At 56.2% G+C, this 27,513-nt stretch overlaps 1 protein-coding gene across 2 annotated transcripts; it reads right to left on the bottom strand.

Annotated features, from left to right (window-relative positions):
- Window positions 1-1,958: 1,958 nt before the first annotated feature.
- On the bottom strand, window positions 1,959-27,513 carry C23H16orf74 (chromosome 23 C16orf74 homolog). Of its 2 annotated transcripts, XM_031436610.2 has the most exons (4): window positions 27,323-27,513; window positions 19,161-19,205; window positions 4,856-4,996; window positions 1,959-2,492 (listed from the first exon to the last, which is right to left on the bottom strand). In XM_031436610.2, the coding sequence occupies exons 2-4, from the start codon at window positions 19,186-19,188 to the stop codon at window positions 2,434-2,436; spliced, it is 228 nt and encodes a 75-aa protein (XP_031292470.1). In that variant the 5' UTR covers window positions 19,189-19,205; window positions 27,323-27,513; the 3' UTR covers window positions 1,959-2,433. The 2 variants fall into 2 exon arrangements, with proteins under 2 accessions (XP_031292470.1, XP_031292471.1); XM_031436611.2 differs by lacking the exon at window positions 19,161-19,205.

The following is a 27,513-nucleotide window of genomic DNA, read 5'->3' as shown; positions in this document are numbered from 1 at the left end:
CAAATTCTGCCTCTGAAAAAAAGGGAACCCTCCTGCACTGTTGGTGGGAATGCAGTTTGGTGCAGCCATTATGGAAAACAGTATGGAGATTCAAAAAAAAATTTAAAAATAGACTTATCATATGATCCAGCAATCCCACTCATGGGCATATATCCAGAGGGAACCTTAATTCAAAAAGACACCTGCACCCCAATGATCATAGCAGCACTATTTATAGTACCCAACACATGGAATCAAACTAAATGTCCATCAACAGATGAATGGATAAAGAAGTTGTGGTGTATTTATACAATGGAATACTACTCAGCCATAAAAAAAGAATAAAAATAATGCCATTTGCAGTAACATGGATGGACCTGGAGAGTATCATTCTAAGTGAAGTAAGCCAGAAAGAGTAAGAAAAATACCGTATGATATCACTTATATGTGGAATCTAAAAAAAAGAGACAGACGAACTTATTTACAAAACGAAAAACAGACTCAAAGAGATAGAAAACAAACTATGGTTATGGGGGTGGGAAGGGGACGGGAAGGGATAAATTGGGATTTGGGGATTTGCAGATACTGACTACTACGCATGAAATAGGTGAACGACAAGTTCACACTGTATAGCTAAGGGAACCTCGCGGTAGCCCACGTGGAAAAGAACATGAAAACGAGTGTCTGCGTGGTCACACATGACTGAAGCGCTGTGCTGTACGCCAGAAACTGACACGTAGCACACTGACTGTACTTCAATAGAAGTATGTACATACCAAAAAGAGAATTTCAGGACGGCAACAGCGGAGCAGGAAACCAAGCGTGGGGCCTCCAGAATGTGGGCTCTGTTGGGACCTGCAGGCTGTGCACCCACGGAGCAGGCCCTGACCGTGTCAGCGGGCCAGGGTGTGCCCGTGTCTCCTCCGCAAGCCCACTGTCCACGGGCAGCCCGGCAGGAAGTGCTGGGGGTCCCGGGGCGGCCCTCGGCCAGCAATCAGTGGAGGTGACGTGCGCAGACCCCTTCCTCCCCTCGGGCAGCGGGAGCACGGACGGACGGGAGCCCCACGCTCCCTCCTTCCTGTGTCCCCCGAGCTCTGGTCTTTGCCCTCCGCTCCTGGGCGGCGACCTCTCGGCCCTTGGAATATCCCGCCTGACAGGAGTGTCTTTGTTTGCCTGGGGCCTCAGCCACATGGGACAGTCTGAACAGTGTACTCTGTGGTGGGCCTGGGTCCCGCAGCATCAGCCTGACCTCTGGGGAAGCTGGAGACTGAAGCCACCGCACGTCTCCGTGGCCAACCCCCGGTGAAAATGAGCTCGGTGCGCGTCCCGGAGGGGTGACCCCCATGTGTGCTGCCTGCGTGCCTTTGCTGACACTCATGCCTGCTGTCACCTCTCGGTCTGCATCCTTTCACTGTCATAAACCATAAACTCCACTATAAACTACGAGTTCTGTGAGTCCCTCTGGTGAATCACTGGGCCTGAGAGGGGCCTTGGGGCCCCGATCCCAACCCCCTGTACCCCAGGATCACCTCCCAGATACATTTCTTGCTTGCGAAGGCACGGCCCAGGCCTGCTTCAGGAAGAATGCTGAGAGAGTGGGCAAACCAGGACCAGGAGAAACAGCGGAAAATAAACAGAAACACATGTGCACGATCAGAGCAGTCTATGAGGAGAGGGCGACACCAGCAAGTTCATAAAAACCCCACCACCTCCCATCCTAGAGACGCGGCATCGCCAGGATGCTGCGGCTGTGCGCAGGCATGGCGGGGCTGGAACTCGAACGAGGTCCATGTGACTTCAGAGCCCGTGCCCTTGGCCACACACACCCAGGCCTCCTGGGCCATCAGCAAATCGAGGCGCCAAGACCATCCAAAGACCCGTCACCAGATGGACCAGCCCCTCCGTGACAAGCAATTCTCAGAAACCTACCTCCTCTGTGTGCCACCTCCTCTGCCCCCCCAAGGAGCAGGGTCCACTGCTCGTGGCACAGGGTCTTTATTTATAATAATGCAAAAAGGAAATTATAAATCACTTTTGGACTGTTTCTCTGTCTGTAAGACAACTTGTGAAAAATGGAACCCGTCCTTTGTAAGTTCTTGTGTGTGCTGACCTCCTGGGCAGCCATCTGCATGGCCCAGGGCACTGGGCGTCTGTGTTTGTCCAGAAGAACGCCTCTCCCTGGCACCCTAATGGCCGTCACCGTGACCCCGGGGGTCAGCAAGCACGTGTAGGCGTTAGAGTCTGGCCCACTTAGTGGGGCCTGGGAAACGTTGTTCTGGAAGCGGGCAGGGCTGACTCCCCGTGCGTCTTGCCACTCCTCTCTGGTCAAGTGCCAGAGTCGCTGTTCTCCCATCCGGCTGCTCAGCGCATCTGTCCCAGGCTCCCGGGCGCGTGGAGTGAAGGGCAGCCAGAGCAGGGGCCGGTGCGGATGAATCCCCAGCCCACGCCTCCTCCTCAGGCCTCAGGGTCTATCTCTCCATCCTCCGGGCACGACCCCGTCTCATCCAGCCACACTAGGAGCAGAGGGAGAATCAACATCTGGATGGACCCCCCACCACATCCAGGCCCCCTTCCCGGGAGCTCCAGGGCCGCTGCCCCTGGGCTCCCTGCCTTATAGCACGGCCTCGAGCCCTTCCACATATGGGCAGTGATGTTGGCAGATTCTGAGAGGGGACCCCAACCACACTGGGTCTCACGGGACGTCCCTCCCATCCTCTGCCCACACCCAGTGCCGAGCCCCCCAGATCTCTGGCTGAAGTCTCTGGGATTGCTGCCCACCCCCCCGGGGTCCCACCCTGGCTCAGCCTCTTCTGAGTGCCATCCTGGAGATGCCATCAAGCCCCAGGCTGGACAGGAGGTCAACACATCCACCTCCCATTCTAGATGGGAAGTGGAGGCCCAGAGATGGGGAGACCTGCTTCTGGTCAGCAGGGTGGTCTGGGCAGGCCTCTCCCCAGTCCCTCACTGTCGGGGGACCCCCAGGTATCTGATCATCACTCGGAGCCCACAGCCCGGAAGGAAGCACCGTCCAGGTCTGGGGGTCTTTGCTTCTCCCCTAAGTATCTCTGGTGAGAAGACCAACAACACAGGAACCGTGCTGGGTGGGAAGCCAGGCCCTCCTTGTCTCGCATCCTCACGGCCTCTCTGGGGCGCTGTCGCTCTCTGTGCGACGGGGGGGCTGAGCTCAGGGAGGCAAAGCCCTCTGCTCACAGCCATGCGCTGCTGCCTGGCGGGGCCAGGGTCCCAGGTCAGGGCTCCCGACTCTATGGCCTGTGCCCTTTCTCCTGCACCCCTTTCTAAACGGGGAAGAGCAGAGCATCAGACCTGAGCTCTGCCACCGACAGGACAGGAGGCCGATCCCCCTGCACCAACCTACTCCAGGACCGCTTACGCGTAAAGGGGTTTAGGAGTCTCCGTGGGCACCAAGGGCCTCTAGGCTCTCACCCCACAGACTGTGTAGAGTAACCATGAGCCCCCTCTGCACTCACTCCGGCCCTGGTGCAGGGAAGGTGGTCATGATCCAATTTTACAGATGAGGCCACTGAGGCTCAGAAAGGAAAGGGAGCTTAGTGTCAGAGCCAAGAGCCTGGGCCTCTGCTGCCTGTGCTGAGCTCTCTCATTAGACACTGAAACAAGAGCCCAGCTCTTCTCCCACCTTGCTGTGTGACCTTGGCTGAGTCTCTGCCCCTCTCTGGACCTGTTTCCCTATCTGTAAAGTAGAGAGAATGGTGATCCTCACAGCCCATAGGGTTGGAATGAGAATTAAATAAGACTTGTGAAAAGCATTTAGCCCAGTGCCTGGCACTTGAAAAGGTGACACAGGAATGTGACCCACGGCAATCAGTCACTACTGAACATGGCCCAGCCCCAGAACCTGCAGGGGGCCCGGCCCAGAGCCCATGGCTTCCTCCAGGTCACTCACCCTGGTGGGCATCCAAACTGAGAACTTCTGGAAAAGCCTACCCGAGTTCCCCACCAGACCCCCACGAGCCCCACGCCAGCCTTGTTGGCCTGTGTCCCCTGCACAGGCCAGGCTGGGCTCACACCATGACGGTCAGTTGGCTGAACAATGGTACACTGAGAGGGCGTCTAGCCTGGGGTCTGGAGGACAAGTTCCAGATCACAGCACCTGGGTCTGAATCTCAACTTACCAGCTGTGCAGTGAATGAGTCTCAACCTCCCTGAACCTCAGTTTACCCATCTATAAACCGGGATGAAAACTGGACCTAACTCAGTTACTGCGAGGCCTCAAGAGAAAAATACACTTACTGCTACCATAATCACTACTTGTTACTATTACGATTACTGTTCTTACTAACACCAGCAGCCGCAGCACACAGCACAGGTCCCGCTCAGTAAATCTGCTCATGAATAAAAGCAACCTGAAGCCCCGGCTCCACCGGTGTCCACAGAGGGGCCAGTGGGGTCCTCCCCCTCTCACCCACTCCCTGGGAACAATCCCACCTCCTTTCTTCTCCCTGCAGCGAGCTGCACCTGCCAGGCCCGGAGACCAGCCCTAGGCGGGGCGTGGGTGAGTTTCCAAGCCCGTCTTGTCCAGCTGAACCACTGCAGCCAGTGACATGGAGCCCCAGGCCCCTGGCTGCAGGGTGGGGGGGCGCCCGTCAGTCACCTCAGCGGCCACCCAGCCCCAGCCATCACTCGGCCGGCTGCCGGCGGGGGCTGTCTGGCTAATTACTTAACAGGCCATGTCTTGCTGAGGCTGGTGCCACAGCGAGGCCCACGGGTGAAGCATATGCAGATCCAAGTATAAATTTTTAATAAACTGGAGATGGGGCAGACATGCAGTCCAGATGTGGCCCGTGTGAGCTGTGCCCAGCCAGACCCCCAGACCCGCCCCGCCGCCAGAGGTCCTCACCTGCCCTCCGGGAGTCCCTGGGCAGCATCATGCCCGTGGGCGTTGGCGGGGTGATGATGATGTTAGGTACATCCAGGTGCTTGTCGCTCAGGACGGGGGCTTCGTCGTGGCTGCCGCTGCTGCTGACACACATTTTTAAGCCTGAGAGGGCAGGTCGTGGGACACACATGTACACACATGACAGAGACAAGCATCAGTGGCCGCTGGGAACTGCCCGCCACCACCTGCCCCCTCCCACCACCTGCCGCCTCCCGCCACCAGCAACGTGGGACCCGAAGGTTCCACGTCCCCACTTCGCAGGGGTGGAAAACCGAGTCTCAGGAGGGCGAAGTGATCCACCCCAGCTCGCCTAAGTCTCTTTCCTCTGCTTTGTTCACTCACGTCACCTCCATGTGTGACACACAGTAGGTAACTCAAGACAGGACTCAGAGTGGATGAAAGAAACAGGGCCGGAAACGGAACATGGGCCCGGGTGACTCGGAGCCGTGCGGGGAGCCGGCGCCCACCACTTATTTTCTGGGAGAGGCCGTGTGAGATCAGTGTTGCTTAGTCCTTAAGTGTTGGGCTGAATTCGGCAGAGAAACTGCCTGGGCCTGGAATTTTCTTTGTGCAAAGACTTTGGATTACAAATTTGGTTTCTTTAATAGAGATGGGGATTTTCTGTTTCTACTCGTGTCCGTTTTGCTAAGCTGTACTTATCAAGGAATTTGTCCGCTTCAAGATGCTGAATTCGCTGTCCTATGGTCTCCCATGAACTCAGGGCAGATAACCCGGCCGAGCCCAGTTTTGATCTCCGGCTGACATAAAAGTACTCGCACCATCTCCTCCGTGGACCCCTTCTTCCACTCTTCCCGTGTGTCAGTGCCACCACCATCTGCCAGAAACCACAGCCTCGGCCACAATTCTTTCCTGTCCTCCTCACCCTCCAGCCAACTTAATCAACCACCAAGCCGGCAGATCCCACCACTGTGGTATCTGTGACATCCTTCCTCTTTCCTCTGGCCTCCAGGTAGCCTCTGCTCCTGGCTTATCCCTCATCCACCCACTCTCCAAATGACAGCCAGAAGCTGCAAATGTGATCACACCTTGTACCTGCTTAGAACATTCACTGGCTCCTGACAGCTAGCTACAAGCAGCATTTTCCAAAGTGTGTTCCCTGGAACACTGGCCTCCTCAGGCTCCCTCAGGAAGGGGATTCCATGATCAAATGAGTTTGGGAACCCCATATATTTGACTATTGGCTGAATCCCACCTACTGTATTCTTCTCTTGGAGATCCTCATGCATGTTCGAGAATTAAAGGCTCTGAGAAGTCCTGCAGTAAGGAAGCTGCTTTAATTGTGCTTAACCCTAGGCTTCCTGAACTTAAATAACCTCAAGTCCGTTTTTGGAGGAACACCTGTTAACAGCTCACAAAACCCTGAGTCATGAAATACACTTTTGGAACTGTTGATCATAAATTAGTCAGCCTCAGCCCAGCTTTCAGCCTTCACGATCTGGCCCAAACTCATTCTGAAGCCTTATTCCCTGCCACCTGCCCACACTCCCCAAACTACTCACAGATATCCAAGTGCCCTGGGCCCCCCAGCCCTCTCATGCCTTTGCACGGGCTGCTCCTCCTGCCTGGAACACTCCTTCCAGCTTTGTCAGGGTGGTGAGCTCCTACTTATCCTTCAAAACCCACTAAGGCTGCTGCCAACTTGATTGAAGGCAGTGGTTTTTACACCTTCTTTAAAGCAGTAGAGCCATTTCTTCCTGCCATCTTACACAGAAACCCGGAATGTAAAGCAAATAAAAAGAAGCCACTTGGAGGAAGCCATCGTGTTATCCCTGTAACAGTCGGCATTTAACGATCATCTGACGCGTGCTAGACATGGGGTGCCCCCAAAGCACTTCCTCCTTCAGTCTTCACGGCTGCCCTGTAAGGTGCGAACTCACAGATGTGGCAACTGGGACCAGAGAGGGTAAGAACTTGCACAGAGTTGAACAGCTAGTGTGTGGCGGATGCAGGATCTGAACCCAAACCTGAGTCTGTCTGACCAAAAGCTGGTGCTTCTTGCAACCACGACCCTGTAACAGAGCCGGGAGCCTTTCTGCAAAGGCCGGACAGTAAATATGTTTGACTTTGGGGGCTGTGCAGTCTCTGCTGCGACTTCTCACCTTTGCCCTTGAGCGCAGAAGCAGCCACAAACAATATGTAAATGAGGTGGGGCTGTGTGCCAATAAAACTTTATTTACAAAAAAACAGGAGTGGCAGCTAGACTTGGCCCATGGGCTAGGGTCTGCCAGTCCCTGCTCTATAACACCCAGGAGTTGGAGAGTTTGGATCAGGGATATGCCTGGTGCTCTAACAGGTAACAGTGGAACCTGGAAAGCCTGAGGCCCATTAATGCCAAAAGCAAACCCCACATCCCAAACTCGGCTGCAGGGGGGTGACAGGCAGTGGGCTTGAGCAAGTGAATGTAATGAATGGAATGAATGAATTCCTGGGAAGCACCTGCCCAACAAGCCAGGGGGGCCAAGAGGGTGTTCAGTTCTTGCTAGTTTCCTCTAGAATCATCCATAAGGCGCGTCTCAGAGCACCAGCCACAAAAGCCAGCTCTGATTATTGATATCTGTGACAGGGAGCCTCCCCCCTCTGTCTCCTAGGACCCTTCCTTGTTGAATATTCCCAAGTCCTAAAATAAATGCTAACAGAGAGAAGCCACCCTCCTCCCAGGGCCCACATCTGCATTTTAACCTGTTCTGGGAGTTCTGTGGCAAAGCCCACATTCTTAATCGGGAAGCATCAGGTCACTTGGTGGGCCCTGGAGAGACATTGGAGGTAGAGAAGAGGGAGGGGAGGGGAAGAGGGGGGAGGAGGGAGGTGGGGGAGGGGAAGAGGGGGAGGGGAGGGGGAGAGGGGAAGAGGGGGAGGGGAGGGGAGAGGGGGAGGGGAGGGGGAGAGGGGGGAGGAAGGAGGTGGGGGAGGGAGGGGAGGAGGAGGACAGGGAAGGAAGATGGGGAGGATGGGGAAGAGAAGGGAGGAGAGGTGGGAAAGAAGGATGCCGGGACCCCAGCCCCTCTCAGTCCTCCTGGGCGGCCCAGCCTCAGAGCAGAGGTGGCTGAGCAGGAGGAAACAGCTCTCAGGAGATAAGGCCGACTCTGGGGATTAAAAACAAATGCCAACCCTGTCCCAGACAAGAAGTTCATTTGTGCTAAAGCCGGAATTGTTATTTGTTAATTATGTGCTGGTCTTGGGCCATTAAGAACCCATTTCCTAAGGGGAAGGGCTTGGCTGGGATTCCAGGGGGCCAGGCCCTGAGGAGGGAGGAGGCCGGCAGTGAATCCCAGATCCTCAGAGCTACTGAAGACAATGCAACGAGGAGCTTGCACAGGAAGCTTCTGGGCTGGTGGCTGTCACCAGTCCTGACCAGGCCCCTGCTCTGGGGCACACACAGTTCTCCATGCTGGAGACGGAGCCGGCTGGGCCAGACAGCCCTGGCCTCCTGGAGCTGGCCTTCCTGTGACTGGAACACAGAGGCTTTGTGACATAAGGTCAGGCGGAATCCCTCTGAAACCTGGTTCTGCCCTTGCCCGGCTCCAGGGCAGTGGTTTTCCACCGTGGCTGCCTCCTACAACCATGTAGGAAGTTGAAAAAATATACCAAGTTGGGGGGACCCTGCTCCCAGGGGGCCTGATTTCACCGCTCTACACGGGCCACCAGGACTTCAACAGGCTCTGATGGGAGCCTAACAACCGGAGCTGGAAACCCAGAGCGAGGGTGCCTGGGAACACGAGGCCGTCCTCTCCCAGCCGCGGCATCCCTGGCTGGGAAAGTGGAACTATGACACCAACCTTCTAGGAATGCAACACTGGGCGTGGGGCGCGTGGCTGCCCAGTGTGTGAGAAGTGGCCAAGGTGAGCCAGCTGGCTGGGGCTCTGGGGGGTAAATACCGGGACAGGTGAAGGTTGCTGCCACCTCCCAGAGACCAGCCGCCCCTTCTGAAGCATCCCCCATGCTGGGCTTTGGGCTGAGTACGCCATTCCCCCTATAGCATTAATCCTCACTCCATCCCTCAGGGCAGATGCTGGGGCCATGGCCACTCTCCAGTGAGAAAACTGAAGCTCAGAGAAGGGAGGTGACGTGTCTGAGGACATGCAGAGGCCAGATGGTTCAGGGCCTGAGCACCCACATCACCTCTTCTGGGATCAGCCACACCACTTCTCATCTTTCAGAAGCTCTCTGTTCAGGACACCCTAGGCTCGGAGGACAAGGCACCATTCCTGGCCCCTAGGCCACCCAGAGGCCACAGCCTTGCAGGGCTGGAGCCAAGAGCAGGTGCAGCCCCTCTACAGGCAGCGTGGCTTAAGGGCGCCCTCTGCTGGTTCTTTCCAAAATGGCGCTCGATCAGCACCCTGGTGCCAGCTCAGAGACCACGTCCTGGGGACCACATCCACTCTCCCCCACAGCATCATCACACACAGTGGTCCTGCTGAGCCCACAGTGCAGCAGGAGGCCAGAATGTACTCCTGGGCTTCAATGCAGCCAGGGCCTTCTTTCCTCACCTGCAAAGTGGGGTACTTAATAGTCCCCACCTCCAGGGGGCTCTGAGAGCATTAAGAAGAGCCAAGGGGTCTGACTGCTATTTCCATTTAGCCGGTGAGGAAACCACAGAGCCAGCCTTGCCGTGCACGATCCACGTGAGCCGTTATTAATAGCATGAGAGCCCAACCTTAGCACTTAGTCACTGACTCAGCCAATACTGAGCACCTACTGGGTGTTGCCCCCCCACCCCAGTGCAGGTCAGGGATCTCGTCTCACCCCTGCAGTCACACAGCTGGCATCAGGCTCAATGCTGTTTGTGGGGTGACTCTGACAAGATATTCCTGGGTCTAACTTAACACTCGGAGATCCTTTTCCTCACTGAGTTGGCATGGCCACGGGCTCGGGAAGGAAGAAAAACTGAGTCAACTCCCCATCGTCCTGCTGCCCTGCTGACTTCGCTCCGCTGGCTTGCTCACCTGCACACTGAGGGATGCCCCCTTCCCTTGCTGCGTGGGGATAAGCCCCCAGCACAGAGCTGGGCCCAGGGGAGGTGCTCAGTCAACAGGCATCTGTTGTGCACCTACTGTGCGCTGGGCATTGTTCCAGGTGCTGGGGACACAGCAGAGCACAACACAGTCTCAGCAGATGTTTCTCTGCTCCCACCCCCACTGCCTTCCTCCACCTTTTGCTTCAGGCCCCAGCAGCAAACTGGGACCCCGATCTCAGAGGAGGCCAGAAAAATTAATAGGGAGGGTCTCCTATTATCCAAGCCATTGTTGGGAGGGGCCCCTGCTGCTGAGCTGGGAGGACAGTGCTCACGGGAGCCTGGGGGCTGCGTGAGCACTTCGCAGGGATTCATCATTTGGTCCTCCCAGTGAGGCTGGCAATGTGAGAAGCCCATCTTTCAGATGGACACACTGAGGCACAAAGAAATCGCAGGGGATGTGATGCAAAGCCTGCCCTCCTGGGGGCCAGGAAGCAAAAAATACTTTCCAGAGCCTGGGCCAGTGATAGGAGGAAGAAGGAGCAAGACCTGGGGAGTCAGCAAAGGCTTCCCCAAGGGAAGAGATGGGAGTGGCAGGAGCGGCGGGAGAGACGTGGAGAGGGCACTCAGGTCAGTGGCAGCATGCACAAAGGCCCTGGGGCTGGGCGGAGGCTGGGGCTGGCACTAATTCCTCAGAGATGATGGAGTATCTGGATTGGGTGCAGGTCTTTCAAAACAACAAACTGACAAATGCCTCTGAGGGTTCCAGATGCACATAATCTTTTTTTTTTTTTAATTCCAATTAAGGGAAAAGCTTTGCATTATTACAAATGAAGCCAGGGTGGGAGGGGGTTTTACCTTTTCCAAGCAGCCAGGGCCTCATGGAGATGGCAGTGGATGTTTTAAATCTCTTTTTAATTAAGGAAAAAGCCCCAGCTTGCGTCAGGGATGAGCTGCTGGAGAGAACCTGGGAGGAGGAGCCAGAGATAGAGAGACGCTTCCGGCCCAACAAGGTGGGGAAAGCGTTCGCCTCCCTGGGCTGCAATTGCTTTCCTGCCTCCGCCTGGACTCGGGCAGTCCCTCCCTCCCCGCCAGCCCTTTTTGGCTCCGGCAGATGGTCCTCACTCCTCCCAGCACCAGCCCCTCTGGAAGGCTACTCGGGGTCTCGGCCACACAGGGTGAGGGCTCAGATGAGCCAGATCCGGCTCCATCACCTCTCCACTGTGTGCTGGGCCAAGCGGGCCTCCTCCTGGCCCTCAGTCTACCTGTCTCTAAAATGGACTCGGGGATAGACCTGCCCTCAGAGGATGACGGTGAGACCTGAAGTCAAAGAAAATCCGCAAAGCACTTGGCACCTGCCTGGCCGGTGGGAAAAGCGCGATGTGCGCAGCTCAGGGTCCTAGGCCTTCGTGCCGCTGGCGTTTGGGGCTAGGTTATTCCTGGTGGCGGGGCCGTCCCAGGCACTGGAGGGCGCTGAGCGGCATGCCCGGCCTCAAGATGCTGCAGTTCCTGTCATTTGTGACAAAAAAATGTCTCCAGACGTTGGCAAGGGTCCCCTGGGGGCAGGGTTGCCAGGTAAGATGCAAGACACTTTTTTAGTATAAGTATATCCCAGGCAATATGGGGAACATACTTATCCTTGACAATGAGTTCATGTTTATCTGAAATTCAAATGTAACTGGGCAGCCTGTTTTACAGTATTTTTTCCTCCGAAATCTGGCAACTCTATCCAGTGGGGGGCAAGATCCCCGCAGAGCTGAGAACCATGGACAGAGCCATTAGTGACTGAGACCATATCTGGGCATTCAGAGCAGGTGCCTGGGAGCTGCTGGTTTCCTCTGTCCCGAGTGGCCCCCCCTGCACACCTACATGGCTGGAGCCACGGGAAGGGGCTTTGGGATGGCCTGGGCCAGAGGGGCTGGCCTCCCCAGTCTGCCCTTTGCCAGCTGTGTGAGCTAAGCAAGCTGCTGACCCTCTCTGAGCCTTTGTTTCCTTGGCTGCAAAGGAGCTACATGTGGTTGGCCCCCTGCCAGAAGAAAGATGTGTAAGGACATGGGACATCAGGCGGCAGGGGTCTGGGGCAGCATGGCCAGTAGCAGGTGTTTAGTGGGGCCATATCGTTATTGCTACTATTAACAGTTATTACTGCTATGAATAGAACATTACTGTTATTACTGTGCAATTAAGCAAGTAGATTCCAGTTAGTCCCAGAGGAAGGAGGTGAGTGGTGCTATCCTGGGGGTGCCTGGATCCCGGGGACAGGGACGTGTCCACCCAGCTGTGGGTGGCAGAGGCCTGAGAGCGGTGCAGCCAGACAGCAGAGCGGACCAAAGACTGGGAGGTAACAACGACTGCTTCCAAGCAGGTGGCTGGGAGAGAGGAGAGTGCAGGCTGACCTTTTACTACAGATCCTTCTGCACATTTTACGTTCTGTACCCTGAAGGTGGTTTACACAGTCAAAAAAATAATTAAAAAGAGAAATAAAACATTTTCTGAGGAGATGTTGACACAGACGGATTTAGTAGGTGGAATGGGGAAAAGTGGAAGGTAGGGCACTCCTACTGCAGGATAGGTTTGATCAAGGTGAGGAGGTGAGACGGTAACAAGCAGTGAGAGGGCTGCGGGAGAATTCAGAGCATAGGCCTGGAGAGACAGGAAAGGGATGGGAACACCACCAGGAACACTCCTTCTCCCTGAACCACTCAGGACCGCCACCCAGGGTGTGGTCGCGGGAGCCCAGGGAAGCCGGGAGTCCAGCCCACAGAGTCCCGAGGAACGGGATCAAGCCAGCCTCCCCAGGCCAGAGACACAGGCAGCTGGGAGAGACCCAAGTCCACCTGAGTCCTGCTCTCACCTCACTCCCCAGCCACCCAGCTCCTCTTCACTTGGAGACAGCCATGATTACCATGTTCTTGTATTTCCTTCTGGAATATTCTGTGTATATATGTGTACATACGATCATAGGAATATTCCTGTTCTCTTTCCAACACCAGCGGCGGCATCAGGCCCCGTTCTGCACCTTGCTCTCTTCCCTTCCCTGCCCGTGTTGGAAATGGCTTCCTACGCGTTCAGTGGAGCTGCTGGTCCTTTTTCACAGCTGTAGACTATTGCCTTGCACCACTCACCCTTCTGACCCTCAAGTGGGAAGCCCATGGCTGGGCTATCAGAGCGTGTGACCTGGAGCTAAGGCTGGCTGTGGTGGGTGGCTGTGACTGGGGTCTCTGGCTTAAAGGTCAGGGGTCCGCAGGGCCAGGCCTGCTCTGCGTCTTCGGCCTGAGTACATGCTGGGCTGTGCAGCCCAGACCCACCCTCCTGGCCCAGGATAGTCTCCAGCGGCCCAGAGCGCTGCCCGCTGATGGCTCACGGCTAAGCCCCTCCCAGGACCTACCCTCCGCCCAAGAAAGCTGTTCATCAAGCTGGGTGGGCCTGCAGCGGGACAAGCAAGAAGCTTAGGGGGCACTACTTCCCGAGGCACCTGCTCGCAAGGCCAGATCCGTGCCTCACTCTCCTTGCCCTGGTCTCAGCCCTACCCTTCCAGGGACAGCTCTCCCCATGTCCGGGAGATGCCAGGAAAGAGCCCTGCCCCCTGGACCAGGACAGCTCTGCAGGGTCATCTCAGCTCCTGAGCTCCTGGGACTGGTGGAGGTCCTGCCACAACCACACGGAAGCCCAACCCCACCCGTGGGAGCCCGGCTGCCCACCGCCCACGTGGGCATGATGCCACGAGCACTCCCCAGGCCACGGTCTGCCCTGCCACCTGGGACAGACTGAGGACAGCTACCTGTTTGTGTGCGGGACTCTTGGCTGAGTCAGTGACCACGGGGTGGGCGCCAGGACTATCGCTTCAGCCATGGAGGGCCTGGCTCACGGGCATAAATGCAGCTTCAAAGATGTTTCAAAAGTGAGGAGAGTGGGTGGGCACATCTTAGCAATAACCACGGCCCCCAGTGGCCACTTCTGCACACACACCACGCCCCAGGCCCTGTACCCAGCTCCCGACGCGCGCCCTCCCATCCCAACAACAGCCTTGGCCCAGCAGCGCTAACTGAGCCCATTCCACAGTTAAAAACAAAAAGCACCGATTCAGGGAGGTGTAGGCTCCAATACAGGTCTCTTTCTAGAAACTTCTGAACAGATCTTGGCCCAGGAGACAGGGGCTCGCTGAAGCAGATGGGGCTTAGTTTGACCCCGCCCCTGCCCCCACCTCCCCCTGCCACCCGGGAGAGCTTGCAGCCCTCCTGGCTCTCTGCAGGGATTTAGCCCCTTGTCAGGCTTAAGCTAAACCCAGCACCTGCTGTCCTCCCGAAGGAGGGAGGGAGGGCCTCAAGTCTCCCAGCAGGTGGGAGAGGAGTCGTGGTCCCTAACCACGGCACACACAGGATTAACCTCCCTTTCCTCTCACTCTCAGGCTCCGCGGGGTCAGGAATCATGCTGCCCTGCTGGTCCCAAGCTGGCAGTGAGGTTAGGGCCCTCCCCTCCCCAGGATCTCCATGGGCAGGAAGCCCCTGCCCATTTCACAGATGGGCACACTAAGGCTCAGTAAATTAAGAGATTTGTCTTTGGTCCCACCATGGGACCTTCCCTTCAAATGCATGAAACCCCTAAGGTATGCTCAAAATGTATTAGCCAAATGAACACCTTTGTGCCTCCCTTCTGTGGGGGCCTCCCGTCGCGCTGATGTAAACCCCAGTTCCCTGTCCCGCATCTGGCCCCTGCAGTTCTCACCTGGACCCATCTGCAGGATCCTGTCTCCATGGTGATGCTGGAATTGGCAGGAGCTGGAGCTAGCATCCTCTGGGGACTCCCAGAGACCACACCAGTGCCCTGAGGTGGCTGCAGCGGGAAACCCCACACCTCCAGCTGAACTTTCCCCTGCTAGGGTCCCCACACAGCTGGGGCTGCCTCTGGATTGGCAAGGCGCCAAGGGCCAGGAAACCCAGGGCACCGTCTCTAGTGCTCATCATTCTTGAAACTTGGCCCAGGAGATGGTGCCACTCATCACTCCATTTCACAGACGGGTTTGGGCAGGGCAGGGAAGTGATCCTGCACAAGGTTGTAGTTGGTTAGGGACTGAACTGGGATTTGAACCTGGATCTCTAATTCCAGAGCTACTTCACTAGTGGTTCTCAACCTTGAGCGCCAGAATCCCCCAAAGGGGATTTCTTAAAAACCCCCAGAGTTTCTGACTCAGCAGGTCTGGGTGGGTCCTGAGAATTCTCAGTATCTGTCTGGTTCTCAGGTAACGTGGAGGCTGCAGGTCCGGGGACCCCTGCCCACTGAGAACCACACAGCCCCACCGTGCTGTTCCCTCGGCAGGGCCACCACTGCTGACGGGGACAGAAAGTGCTCACGAATCAGGGAGACCATGCGCCCTCCCTGCCGTCCACCGAGCCAAGCCCTTCCTGACCGGCAGTGGGGCATGGAGCCAGTGGGAGCTCCCTGTGCCTTGGTCTCCGCTCCTGTGAAGTTACCTCCGCTGCCCAGCTTTAGTGAGGATGAGATGAGTGACTCAGGGGATGTGGCTTAGGGAGCAGGGCTTGGATCACAGGGACGCCAGCACACGCCCACCTTTACATGGGAAGGCATAAGGGGACGCTCTCTGGACAGTGGACCAGTCCCACAGGGCACAGCTGCTACTGCCAGGCCCGTGAGCACAAGGACCCCACTTAAAGTGCACCCCTGTGCCCGCCCTCCTTTGGAACCAGAAACAAAAGGATTTCAGCACAGCTGTGGTCCTCTCCCCAGTGTTACACTGTCGTGATTTCCCGCCTGGGGCTGACACTGCACTGGCAGACAGGCAACAGGACAGAGAGGAGCCTTCTCATCTCACGCGCAGGAGGCTCCGAGGTGAAGGAACTTGTGGTGGGTTAAGCGCCCCCCAAGTCCACATCCACCCGGAACTTCAAAATATGGCCTCATTTGGAAATAAGGTCTTTGCAGATATAATGAGCTAAGGATCCTGGGATGTGATCACCCTGGATTTAAGACGGGCTCTAAGTCGAAAGACTGGCATCTTCAGAAGACAAAGGAGACTGCGATGTCTTCCTAAGAGACAGGACACAGAGAAACACAGGGGAGGAGGCCATGTGAGGACGGAGGCAGAGGTGGGAGGGAGGCGGCCACAAGCCAAGGATGCCTGGAGCCACAGGAGCTGGAAGAGGAGGGGTGGGGGGCCTTCCCCGAGAGCTCCCAGAGGGAGCCTGGCCCTGCTGACACTCTGATTCCAGACTTCCGGCCTCTAGAATGGAGAGAAAATAGATTTCTGTGGTTTTAAGCCCCCTAGTTTGTGATCATTTGATACAGTGGCCCCAGGAAACTAAAACACCATCTTACAGGTTAATGGGAAGACTTAAGAGATGACGTAAACCAAGCTCCTGGCTACCGCGGTTACTTCAAAGGTTGAATTAAAATGTTTTCCTCTAAAGAGGCCACACCAGCAGTGACTGGAGCGAGGCCTCTGGGACCGCCCTGCCTGGGTTCACACCCATCCTGAGTCCCAGCTGTGTGGCCCCAGGCAACTGCACTGCCTCTCTGTGCCTCAGCCTCCTCCTCTGGAAACCGGGAACCCCCAAAGCACCCACTTCATGGCGGGAGAAGGGACGGATGAGTGGACCAGCTCAGAATGCCCGAAACCAGGCCTGGCCCAGGTGAACTCCCCAGTAAGAATTCACCGCCTGTCCTTATTATTGGACCAGGTCATTCCGATTTCTGGAATTTATCCCAAAGAAATAACTTTTAAAAATCAGAAAGCAAAGATGTTCAAAATGGCACTATCCACAAAAGCTCCATGTGGTGAACAGTCCAAAGCCCGACTCTTGGCGGAACGGAATAGAGGCCTTAAAGAACCAAGAAGGGGCTTCTGCCCGGAGACGTGCAGCGCTCGCACCCACACGTTAAATACAAAAAAACACAAGGCAGCGCACAGAACTGCACTACCCAGCGCCGACAGCCAGGTGGAAGCACCGGGCAGCAAGGGACGGGACATAGACAGGGTGACCATCACGGGGCACAGCTGTCCAGCCCTCCGCCACTTCCCGTCCGGGGCAAATCCCGAAAAAACAAGGCTCAGCAGAGCAGGATGCAGGACCCCTGGGCTGGTGGGCCTGAGTCCTCCCGGCTAAGCACAGGGAGAGCGGTGAGGGGTTCTGTGCCCCCGCCCCCCGCCCATGCCCTGAGTCACACCCAAGCCTGTGCTGACTTCATCCCCTCCAGAGACCAAGGCTGGGGTGGCTGGGGGTGGGAGAGGCCAGTGGGCCGGCCCCAGAGAGCCAGCAATAAAAAATGCATGCGCTCCCTGGCTTGGTGCCTCAGGCCCCGCACCCAACCCAGCACTTAGCTCCTCCAGGGCCTGAAGGTGGTCGTTCTAAAAGCTCCCTGCTGCCTGGGCATCAGTCCTGCAGGGGTGGGGGCGGGGGCGGGGGTGGGGCAGGGAGGTCTCCCAGGGACTCTCAGCACCTACAGCTCCTGGGTCTCCTCCCCTGGCCGAGCCCCCGGTCTTGAAAGGGAAGGAAAGTGGCCCCACAGGTCCCTCCAGGATCTTGGTTTGTTAAAGATGTCCTGACACAACAGCCAAATGTGGAAGCAGCCCAGTGTCGGCTGAGGGGTAAATGGATAGACCAAATGTGGTCTGCATGCATGGTGGAATACTATTCAGCCATGAAAAGGAAGGACAGTCTAACAGATAAACAGCAAGGTCCTACTGTAGAGCACAGGGAACTATATTCAATGCCTCATAATAGCCTATAATAAAAAAGAATCTGAAAAAGAATATATATATATATATGTATAAATGAATCACGATGCTGTACACCAGAAATTAACATAGTAAACCAACTATACTTCAATAAAATACCTCAAGAAAACAAAAGAAGGAAGACTATTCTGACACCTGCTACAACATGGACAAACCTTGAGAACATTACAGACACAAAAGGACAGAAGCCGTATAATTCCACTCATATGAGGCACCCAGAGGAGGCAAATTCAGAGACAGAAAGTGGGTGGTGGGTGTCGGGACTGGGGGAGGAGAAGGGTGAGTGAGTGTTTACTGGGGACAGAGTTTCAGTCAGAGAAGATGGAAAAGTTTTGCAGATGGATGGTGGTGATAGTTACACAACAATGTGAATGTACTTAATGCCACTGGATTGTACACTTAAAATGGTCAAGATGACAAATTTTACATTGTCTGCTTTATTACAATTAAAAACCAAAAAAAAAAAAAAGCTTGTCCTGAATGCCTATTCTGTAGGGAGATTCTACAGCAAAGTCTAAGGGAAGTCGGTCCTTGAGCTAAGGGAAGGGCTGGGGCTCTGGACCCAACCACAGGCCCCTAACCCTCCTGGACGCCCACCTGCTCAACAAACACCTCCCCCCACTCCTCCAGGGGAACCACTGCTTCCCACCCTGGAGGAGCTGTCCATCAAGACGCCCCGCCCCCTCTGAGGGCCAACCAGACTCTCTCCTGGCGTTCCCTCATCCTGGCAAGGGGACCTGAAGGCTGGTCCCTCATCCCAGGTACCTCCTGACTGCCTGTGGCAGAGGGATGGAGTTGGGGCCGGCCTGAGACAGGCAGGTGGGGAGTCAGGGCTGGGGGGCACGCTGCACGTGGGCGAGGGTTAACAGGGCGACTCCCAGATTCCAGGCTGGGGAGACGCTGGGTGGGAGCATTTGTCACTGAATGATGGGCTTGGAGGGCCAGGGGTCTGTGCGGGCCATCTTGGTCTAGGATGTCCCCAGGTCTTTCAGATGCTGGACAGAAAGGTCCGGAGCACAAGACAGAGGTCCGGGCTGCCTCGGCCACCACCTACAGTGCCCTCAGTGACTCTGTGTCCTTGTGGAACTCTCTCCCAGTGGCCTTCCCTTCTCCCAGTCCTCCTTCCCCAGTACCCGGCAGGCAGGCAGGACTGCCTGCCTTGGTGATAGCAGGCCCTCGGGGCGGAGAGCGAACACCTCGGTGTGTGCCTGGAACCTTCCTCCGCAGCCCTTCACCCCCTTACTCTGCACAGCCTGGGAGCAATCCCTCCACAGGGGGAACCGAGGTGTGAGGGGCGTGGTGACGTTCCCCCATCACCCGACTCCAGTGAAAGGGAAACCCTGAAGGAATGCTCAGTCAGAACACGCACTTACGCACAGCCTACTGTATACAGGTGCTGCCTTCAGTGGTGGTCCCCTCTCCCCACCCTGAGGCAGCAACACTGGGGACTCTGGGTCTCCCCTGACTCCTGCCTCCCTCCCTCACCTCCACGCCCCTGCCCTACCCCCCACAAGAGCTGGAGGGGAAGAGCCAGCGCTTACCTTTCAGGCAGGTCAGCTTAAGCCCCATGTCGGTGCCTCTGCAGCCTGGGGAGACAGGAGAGGCTTGTTTTGTACGGGCCGCACACGGCCAGGCCCCCACCCCCGGACTGAGGGGTGCACAACAGGAAGTAGTGGCAGAGAGAAACCGCGACCTGATGGCGCCCACTGACTACATCTGGGCTGAATTTGCTCACAGACGGGTGTGTGCTGGTAGAAAAAACTTTCAGGCACCTCCTCAAAGCTGAATATATCAGAGGAGGCCGAGTGCGGCGGCCAAGCCAGTGAAGTTGCAGGTGACGGCTTGGCCGGGGCCGATGAGGCAGAACCAGGACCACCTGCCTTTCTTTCAGGGAAAAGAGGACCTTTGGGCGAGCTGTGGAGGGGCCCTGAGCCCTTATGATGGGCACACCTTCTGTTATAATGCTGTCCCTCTTCCAAAATGCAGGCTCTTTGGAGATCTAACAGAGGAAGGGAACCCAGCCCCTGGCCCATGGGTGTTAAAGTGTTCCCAGGCAGCGTTCCCATGCTCTTCCTGCAACGTGATGGCTCCTGCGCACTGAGTTACTGATAAAACAGGCGGCCCCTGAGGGCGCGCCTGACTCTCCAGCCTCAGTTACAGTGCTAGGAGGTGCTATCACCATCCCCACTTCACAGAGGAGGAAATCAAAGCTCAGAGGGTGGTGGCAGCTGCCTGAGGCCACCCAGCTGACTACAAGGAGTGGAGCTGGGATTCCAACCCAGGACTGCCCTGACCCCTGGCTGCGGCCCACCCCAGAGGCTCTGCAGGCCCTTATTTCCACCTCGGAGGGTCCTTGGGTCTCTGAGAGGCTGCGGGCAGGGATCCCCTCACTCCTGGGAGAACCAGTGTGCCAGGCTGGTGGGTGAGGGGGTGGGGACGGCCACAGGCAGCACCCCCAGACCTCTGATGTGGGTGTGATGGAATGGGAGCCCCACCCTTGCAAGTTTTTTCATCCTGCACGGAGGCTGGGATCTAAGGCAGGTCAATACTGGGAGACACAAGCGCCCCGATGGCCAACTCTGGTTTTGCCAAGGGTCCTCGGATGCCCCCTGCTCCTGCCTTCTCTGCCTCTGCCATTCCTTGGGCACAGACCTCCCAGCCCCCATCCCTACGTCCCTTAATACACTTCTTGCACACCTCCCATCCTGGCATCTGGTCCCAGAAGACCCAACACAGGTGGATATAGGGCCAAATGGGGCCCTGTGCCTGATACAGGCTGTTCAGATGATTGGGGGAGGGGTGGAGCAGCTGACAGAGGTGTGGTGAGCCCAGGGAGAGCCGACTGAGGTCAGGAGGACAGAGGAGGGCTCCTGCCCCAGCCTGGGAGGCCTAGGGACCATGTCCCTGAAGACAGGCAGGAGTGGACCAAGTAGGAAACAGCCTCCCAGGTCTCAGGAACAGAATGTACACAAGAGGGGCGTGGCCCATGGGAGGAACCAGGGTGTGGGCAGTCCAGGCAGCAAGAGGCCACAGAAGGGTCAGAACTGAGCTGGACAGAGCCTGGTTCCGTAGTTGAGAAGTTACTCTGAGCGCACACAGGAGCGTCTTTATTCCAGGGGCCCATGCGGGCCAGGGCTCCCCAGGCCCTCACTACCAGCAGCCACAGTGCAGCACCCAGGCGCACCTGGCTGCACGGAGCCAGGCTAGACATTTGACAAAGCCCCTGGAGATCCACGTGCTGGTCAAAGTGGGAGCAGCTCTGCTCTGGGCCGGAAACTAGGAGCCTGGGCACCTGAAGTAAAAAAACTGACGCCTGGGCCCCTCCCCTAGAGATTCCGGGTAACTGGCCTGGGGTGTGGCCTGGCACTGGGATTTTCAAAAGCCCCTGGGGAGGGGAGTCTAATGTTCTAATGTGCACGATGAGATGCCAGGGAAAGTGTGTCCTCCCTCAGGGGAAAGGTGGGGGATGCTGGCGCTGCAGAAAGAGAGCCCCAGACCAGGCCTGGGGGAGTAATGGGCGCCTCTCCTGAGCATCCGCGTGTGCCCAGCAGCCTTCTGAGCTCCTTCACAGAGACTCACGGTCACTTAATCCCTACAACAGCCCGTTGAGACTGGACCATTCTATCCCCACTTTGCTGATGGGAAAACGGGCACCAAGAAGTCAGTTAACCTGCAAAAAGGTCCTATGGGCAGCAGGTGGCGAGGTCAGGATTCGAAGCCCATATTTCCAACCTCAGCTTAGCTCTCTCTCTCTCCCTGACCCCACCCGACCCCACCCAGCCTGGGTCTCCTGCCAAGGGGTCTACAGCTCTGAGGTCAGGACCATCAACAGATAAAACCCAGGACCCGATGGCCACCCTTAACATCACAACCATACAGACGCTGCGTGTAGCGCACTCTGAGTTTACAGTTTGCTCTCTTCCACTTGGTCCTGGGTAAGTGTTGATCACAGCCCACCCAATAGATTTTACGACATCCCACCCCACAGTTTGTAAAAATGATTTATGCTAAAGTCCTCACTGACGATGACGTGATGAAGGACTCTGCTGTACAATACTCCAGAAAAACAACAACAGTGAGGGGGAGGGCACAGGGTGCTGTCCACTGCTGCAGCTGGGAGATGGAAGTTCATCACATACTTTTGTGTCAGTTGGAAAAGTAATAAAATGGTCAAAAGAAAGACAACTGTCTAGGAGGTGACAGTAGGGGGCCAATGTTGAGTTTTCTAATTTTGATCATTGGGCTGGATTTTTGTAAGAGAGGGTCCTCAGTCTTAGGAAACACACTGAAGTGTTTGTGGCCAAGGGCCATCATTTCTGCAACTTAACCCTCAAAGAGCTCAGCCAGGGATCATTAACACGCAAGCAGGCAGACAAAGAAAACAACTGCGGGGAAAGCTTCATGTCTGGTGGAGGATGCTCGTCGCATCTCCTGTTCTGCAGCCTTCCTGCAAGCTCAAAACTATTTCAAGAGAAGAACTCAACGGAGGAAAGAAAAGTGGAGTCCCTCTGCCTCTGCTCGGCACCGCCGCCCCCCAGCGGCACCCAGGCTGCGGCTTGCTCTCCTGCAACCTCTCCCACGGGGCTGGAGGGGCGGCCGGGACAGGGCTCTGGCTCGGGGGAGGCTCTGTGTTACACTGTGCCTGGAGCAGCACCTCCCAGAAAATTGTCCCAAATGCATAGGTTTTGCCCCCAAAGCTGCCTAGTGACTTAAGAAAAAAAGCTATCTCAAAACACTCAGGGAAAGAAGGAAGTCAATAAAGGAGGAGGACCTGGGAGTGGCCGCAGTGTGGATCAGGGGACACCGGGGGGCAGGGGCAGGCAGACTCTGCATTTAGAGGTCACGTCTACGTGGAGCGCTTCTATTTCAGGTTTCTAAATTTCCTGAATGGAGCTTTCACAAATTGACTTTTCTTATCCCAGTGCCTGTTGCTGTAACTCCCCACAAGCACAGAAGGAAGGCGGTGGGCGTGGGAGTGGCTGGGAGGAACCGGGGGTGTGTAGGAGCTGTGTGACCTTAGGCGAGTCACTGCCCTCTCTGAGTCTGAGATGCTGATGCTCTGGCCCCCAGGCTCCGTGTCCTACCCTGTAAAACAGGCATCTTGACCCAGCCTCCAGGACAGGGCCTAGGAGAGTCGTCACTCTCATCACCTCACTATCAGCATCCTAATGTCACGATCCAGTGCTCCTCTGCCGGTGCTGTCCTGTAGTCCCTGATTCCGAGGTGCGGCCTCTTGCATCAGGAGGAAGCGCTTCCAGGGGCAATTTATGTAGGATTGTGGACAGAGCCCTGCCCACTCCACTCCCTCCATGAACAGGGCTTCGAGAGGATGGTACTGGGGCAGGGCCAGCCCCCTGCAGAGACGACAGATGCTTTCACAGGAGAAGCCCCCTCCTGTAAACGGGATGAGATGTCTGGGAAGGAGGTGTGAAAGCGTGATTCTCCCTCCGTCCGAATGGAAGCCAGACGCCTAACTGTGGGGACGGAGGTGACTACCCCATGAACTTCAGTGGCACCACCATGACAGCTGACAGATATCGAGTGAATGCTTTCAACAGGTGGAGTCCTGGCTGAGTTCATCACAGAAATTTAACCCTAACCCTAACTCCACCCTCCGAGATACCATGATCGTCACCCCTGCCTCTCAGATGAGGGAATGGGGCTCAGAGCAGCAGCTCTGGGAGGCCGAGCCCCCGACCCCTCCACCGCTCAGTGCGCCAGCATTCCACATGCACTGGTCTCTACTGTCTGAATTTGTTACCAAGATACACATGTTTACAATTAGAAAATGAAGATTTAATGGGAGGAAAGAAAACTTAATGAGAGGGCCCCCTTAGCTTGGCAAGATGCTGAGAAAGCAGTGGGGCCCAAGAGAACCGTGCGATTAGGTATAAATGTTCTCTTTCTTTCACACATTTGCAGGGGGTGAGAATTTCTCTTTCCTATTGAATCGGGCTCTGTTTACGTCCCCTTCAAAACATCAGATTGTTAATTATTTGCACAACAGCTTGAAGGAGAACAGGTTCTTTCTTGTACCCGGTAAAAAAAAAACCCTCCCCACCGCCAAATGGCCACTTTGACAGGCTCCTCTCAGTCCTGGGCAGAGATAAACCGGTACTTCCTCCTGCAGGGGTCTGCCCCTCCCCAAGCCGGCGAAATAAATGGAGAGCTGCTTGCACACCACACAGCCTCTCTACAGCCCCGAGCATCTCCAGGGGAAAGGACCCACAGGGCCAGGCTGTCTGTTACAGCCTGTATAGATGCCTTGAAGGTAAGAGCCGCCAGCCCCCAGCCCGCGGCAGGGAGTGCTTACCAGCTCTCTCCCCCACCCCCCGCAGGCCTGCCACATGAAGACAACAGCCAACTTACGTGCTCTCTGCACAAAGTAAAAAGTAATTAAGATGGAGCCCTGCATGTGGGAGACACAAGAACCACTCAGGGCCAGAAGGGACACTGCTTTTAGAATTCTGGCTCCAACGCTGGCCAGTTCCCTGCAGTTTCTCTTTTTGGGGCTCCTGAAGGTTGGGCTCTGGGGGACGGATTGAACCCTTCCCGGAATGAATCACACAGATCTGGAACTGGAAGTGGCTGCCATATAAAACACGGGATGCCCCTACAGCATGGGACATACACTAAAAATTACCCACCGCTGATCTGCACTTCAAATTGAACTGGGCACCCTGTATTTTGCTCTGCTAACCCTGGTGACCCTACCCAGACGAGGGGTTCCCAGATGAGACCATGCAGGCCTAGGGAGGGAAAGCGAGGGAAAGGCAGGGTCAGGTGAGAGATCTGATCCTGGTCTCTGCAGAATCAACCCCCAGATGAAATCAGAATAGCCCCGTGGAGGTCATGGCTCAACACGGGGCACGGAGCCTCACATCCTTACCAAAGACCCCACTTGAGGACCAAGGAGAGGGCAGGGGTGAAGAGTCACAGCTGAGGAGTGTGACAGTGTGCCCGGGTGGGTGGACCCACCAGACTAAATGGAATCAGCTCCCACGCCCAGCTGGGGGACTCTGGGCAAGCTCTCTGTGCCTGTTTCCTCACAGCAAACACCAGGAAGGTGGTACTGGCAGAATGGCCAGTCGGGCCTCCCAGCAGGCACATGGCACGTTTTGGTTTTCTTTTTTTTTTCTTTCTTCTTTTTTTTTTTTTTTTTTTTTGTAGAGGGGAGAGGTAAATAGATTTATTTGCTCATTTTTAGAGGAGGTACTGAAGATTGAACCCAGAACCTCATGCATGGTAAACATGCACTCTACCACTTGAGCTATACCCTCCCCCATTTCCCCTTTTTTTTTTTTTAAGGCACTTTCTTTTTGCCACGGGATCAGAATCCCTACAATAACAGCCAAAGGGACTGTGCAGGGAACAGATGCTACAAGCGTTAACTCGCCTCCCATCCTGGTACAGAGTGCAAACCCCAGCGTCTCCCTGGCTTTAGCCTACAGACCTGCAGGAGGCTGCTTGGGGAGGCCCCGCAACTGAATGGCCCACAGAGGCCCAACAGGAAGAGAGAGAGGGTGGGGGTGGGGTGGGGCAAGGTGCCCACCAAAATCCCCACCTGCTTTGCTGTCATTGGGCAGGGTCTTGGGCCACCTGGCGTCTAGCTGTGGGCTTCCACTGATTAGCCATGTAAGCCTGAGCTAAATACTTGCCCAGTGCCCCTCTGGGCCTCTGTGAGATCCAGTGCAACACTCACGGTTTGTGCAACTTTCCATACATTATAGGTCCATAAAAACGTTTTTCAGAGTTTTGTTCTGTTTTTTTAATGGTGGTACTGGGGATGGAACCCAGGACCTCATGTATGCTAAGTATGTGCTTTACCACTGAGCTATACCCTCCCTCCCCCAAAAATGTTAATTTAAAAATAAAGGGGTATTCTATTGGAAGTTGGGTTAATGGTTAATTAATCATGGGGTTAATTAGGAAACATGTCATTGTTTTTACAGCACCCTTGAAGTCAGGAGCCACAAACTACCAGCCCTTAGCAGTGAGGGCTTGCCAGCTCCAACCAACCCCCCACTCCCCCACCCTGCCACGACAGGTTTGCAACGCAAAGAGAAAAGACAACTTGTTCTCTGCACCAAACAAAAAGTGTGGCACTGTCTGTGGGAGACCCAGCACCACCCCCTGGCTCCCAGGGGAGACTGTGGCTGCAACGGGCAAGAGGGAATTCTGGGGGAATTTCTGTTTCTTGATCTGAGTGTGCACTTTCAATGTGTGCCTATTCTTGTGTGTATATCTTAACAGTATTTTCATGGGAGGATGTGTGTACTTGGTGTACCTCCTACACTATGAGGGCTAGAGGTTCAAGGCCAGGCCTTGCCACATACCCGCCCTGTGACCTGGGATCAGTCACTGTATCTTTACAAGTCTCTGTGCCCTCATCTGTAAAATGGGGATAACAACAATGTATGGTCAGAGAAGGAAAACAGAAAACACAGGTGATGGGCACCAGCGTTCAGTGCAATAAACGTTAGGTATCGCTGTCTTTCCGTGTCCACTGAGGGGAAGTTCCCATTCAAGTCTCCAGGGGTGATCTAAACCTTGGGCTCAGGGCCCACTGAGAGCGCCCCACTGGCAAGAGAGAGGCTTCCAGGGAGAGGAGATTAAACTGGCGGAGCTTTCAGCCTCCTTGGGCCTGGCCGGGGGATTAAGTGTTTCCATAAATACACTGCCTCCCTCCCATCCAGGGTGGGGACCCAGAACCCAAGGTGGGTGTGGCCTGGACAGGTAAGGAAGTGCTTTGTGGAGTTAGCCCAGCCTGGGACGTGGGCTCCGCAAGCACCTTTGGGGGCTGTGCAGGAAAGGCCATAGCCTGCCAATCCAGGTGTGCCTCTCTGAGCCTCAGTTTCCTCATCTGTAAGATGAGGTGTTTGTTCCACAAAGACTGCTGTATCAGAGAAGTTCCTCCATCAGGCTGCCTTCCACTCCCCTCCTCCCTGTTTCTCAGTGAGGCAGAGGTGGCTCAGCCTGTACAGACTTCTCTGATTCCGTCGCGGCCTAACAGCCTGGGGGCACTCTGAGAGAAGTCCCCACGGCCCTGACCCTGCCCACCAGCCTGGCCCTGTGGGGCGGCGGGTCCCACTTTGCCATGAGTGCCTATCCCCGGTTCCGCTGAGCTCAGCCGGCTGAGAGAAGTCGCGAGCGCGTTCACACTGGTCGCCCTTTGCGGTTGCAAACCCGCTTTGATGCCCTGGGAGCGAAGGGGGCCCCTAAGTGAGGCGGTGCATAAATAATACATTATGAAATACTCGATAGAGGGGAAATGGTTCCTCTTGAGGCCTCCTGCCCCCACCCCCAGGCCGGGCTGCTTTCCAGCTTTCAGGAATGGCGGTCTAGTCCATTCCCCAGGAACTCGTGACAGCGCGGGGCGCAGGTGGAGAGTAGGGGGCCAGAGCGTTCCACGCGCGGGGACCACCCCCCCCCCCCCGCCCAGTGTAAGTTGTAACCCGGCCACAGAGGGCCTAAGTTTCCCCAAATCCGCGTCTCCGCAGAAAAGTCTGCAAAAGTTGAGGGGACGCCCGAACCCGCGAGGGTCCCGCACCGCTCCCCGGGGCGCCCCTCCCGCCGCGGGAGCTGGCGGGGCGTGGACGCTGCTCCGCGGGTCTGCGGCTCTCAGCAAGAGCACCGTCTTCTAGAAGGGGTGGGGTGGGCAACGTCCTGCCAGGCACCCGGGCGCGCGGCGCGGGGCACTCACCGCTTCCTGATAGGCTCACTGCGGGGCCCGCCCGGGAGCTGGTGGAGGCGGCGGCCTGGCTCGAGGGGCCGCGGCGACGAGCCTGCAACAGAGAGCAGCGGGGGTCATGGCCCGGGCCGGGCAGTGCGCGGGGATTCCCGCTCCGCCGCGGCCGGGCTCCGGGCCGCAGCCGCCGCCGCCGCGCGCACACC

Source organism: Camelus dromedarius, chromosome 23, assembly GCF_036321535.1.
Source record: "Camelus dromedarius isolate mCamDro1 chromosome 23, mCamDro1.pat, whole genome shotgun sequence".
Lineage (NCBI taxonomy): Eukaryota > Metazoa > Chordata > Mammalia > Artiodactyla > Camelidae > Camelus > Camelus dromedarius.
The sequence above is the reverse complement of the archived record's forward strand: the minus strand, read 5'-3'. Positions and strand labels throughout refer to the sequence as shown.

Bases quoted from the DNA above. Each gene is read 5' to 3' on its own strand.
- C23H16orf74 (XM_031436610.2), bottom strand. From the start codon at position 19,188: ATGGGGCTTAAGCTGACCTGCCTGAAAG. The intron at 4,997-19,160 runs GTAAGCGCTGGC...CTGCCCTCTCAG, and splicing joins TAAGCTGACCTGCCTGAAAG to GCTTAAAAATGTGTGTCAGC. The intron at 2,493-4,855 runs GTGAGGACCTCT...CTCTGCTCCTAG, and splicing joins CAGGGACTCCCGGAGGGCAG to TGTGGCTGGATGAGACGGGG.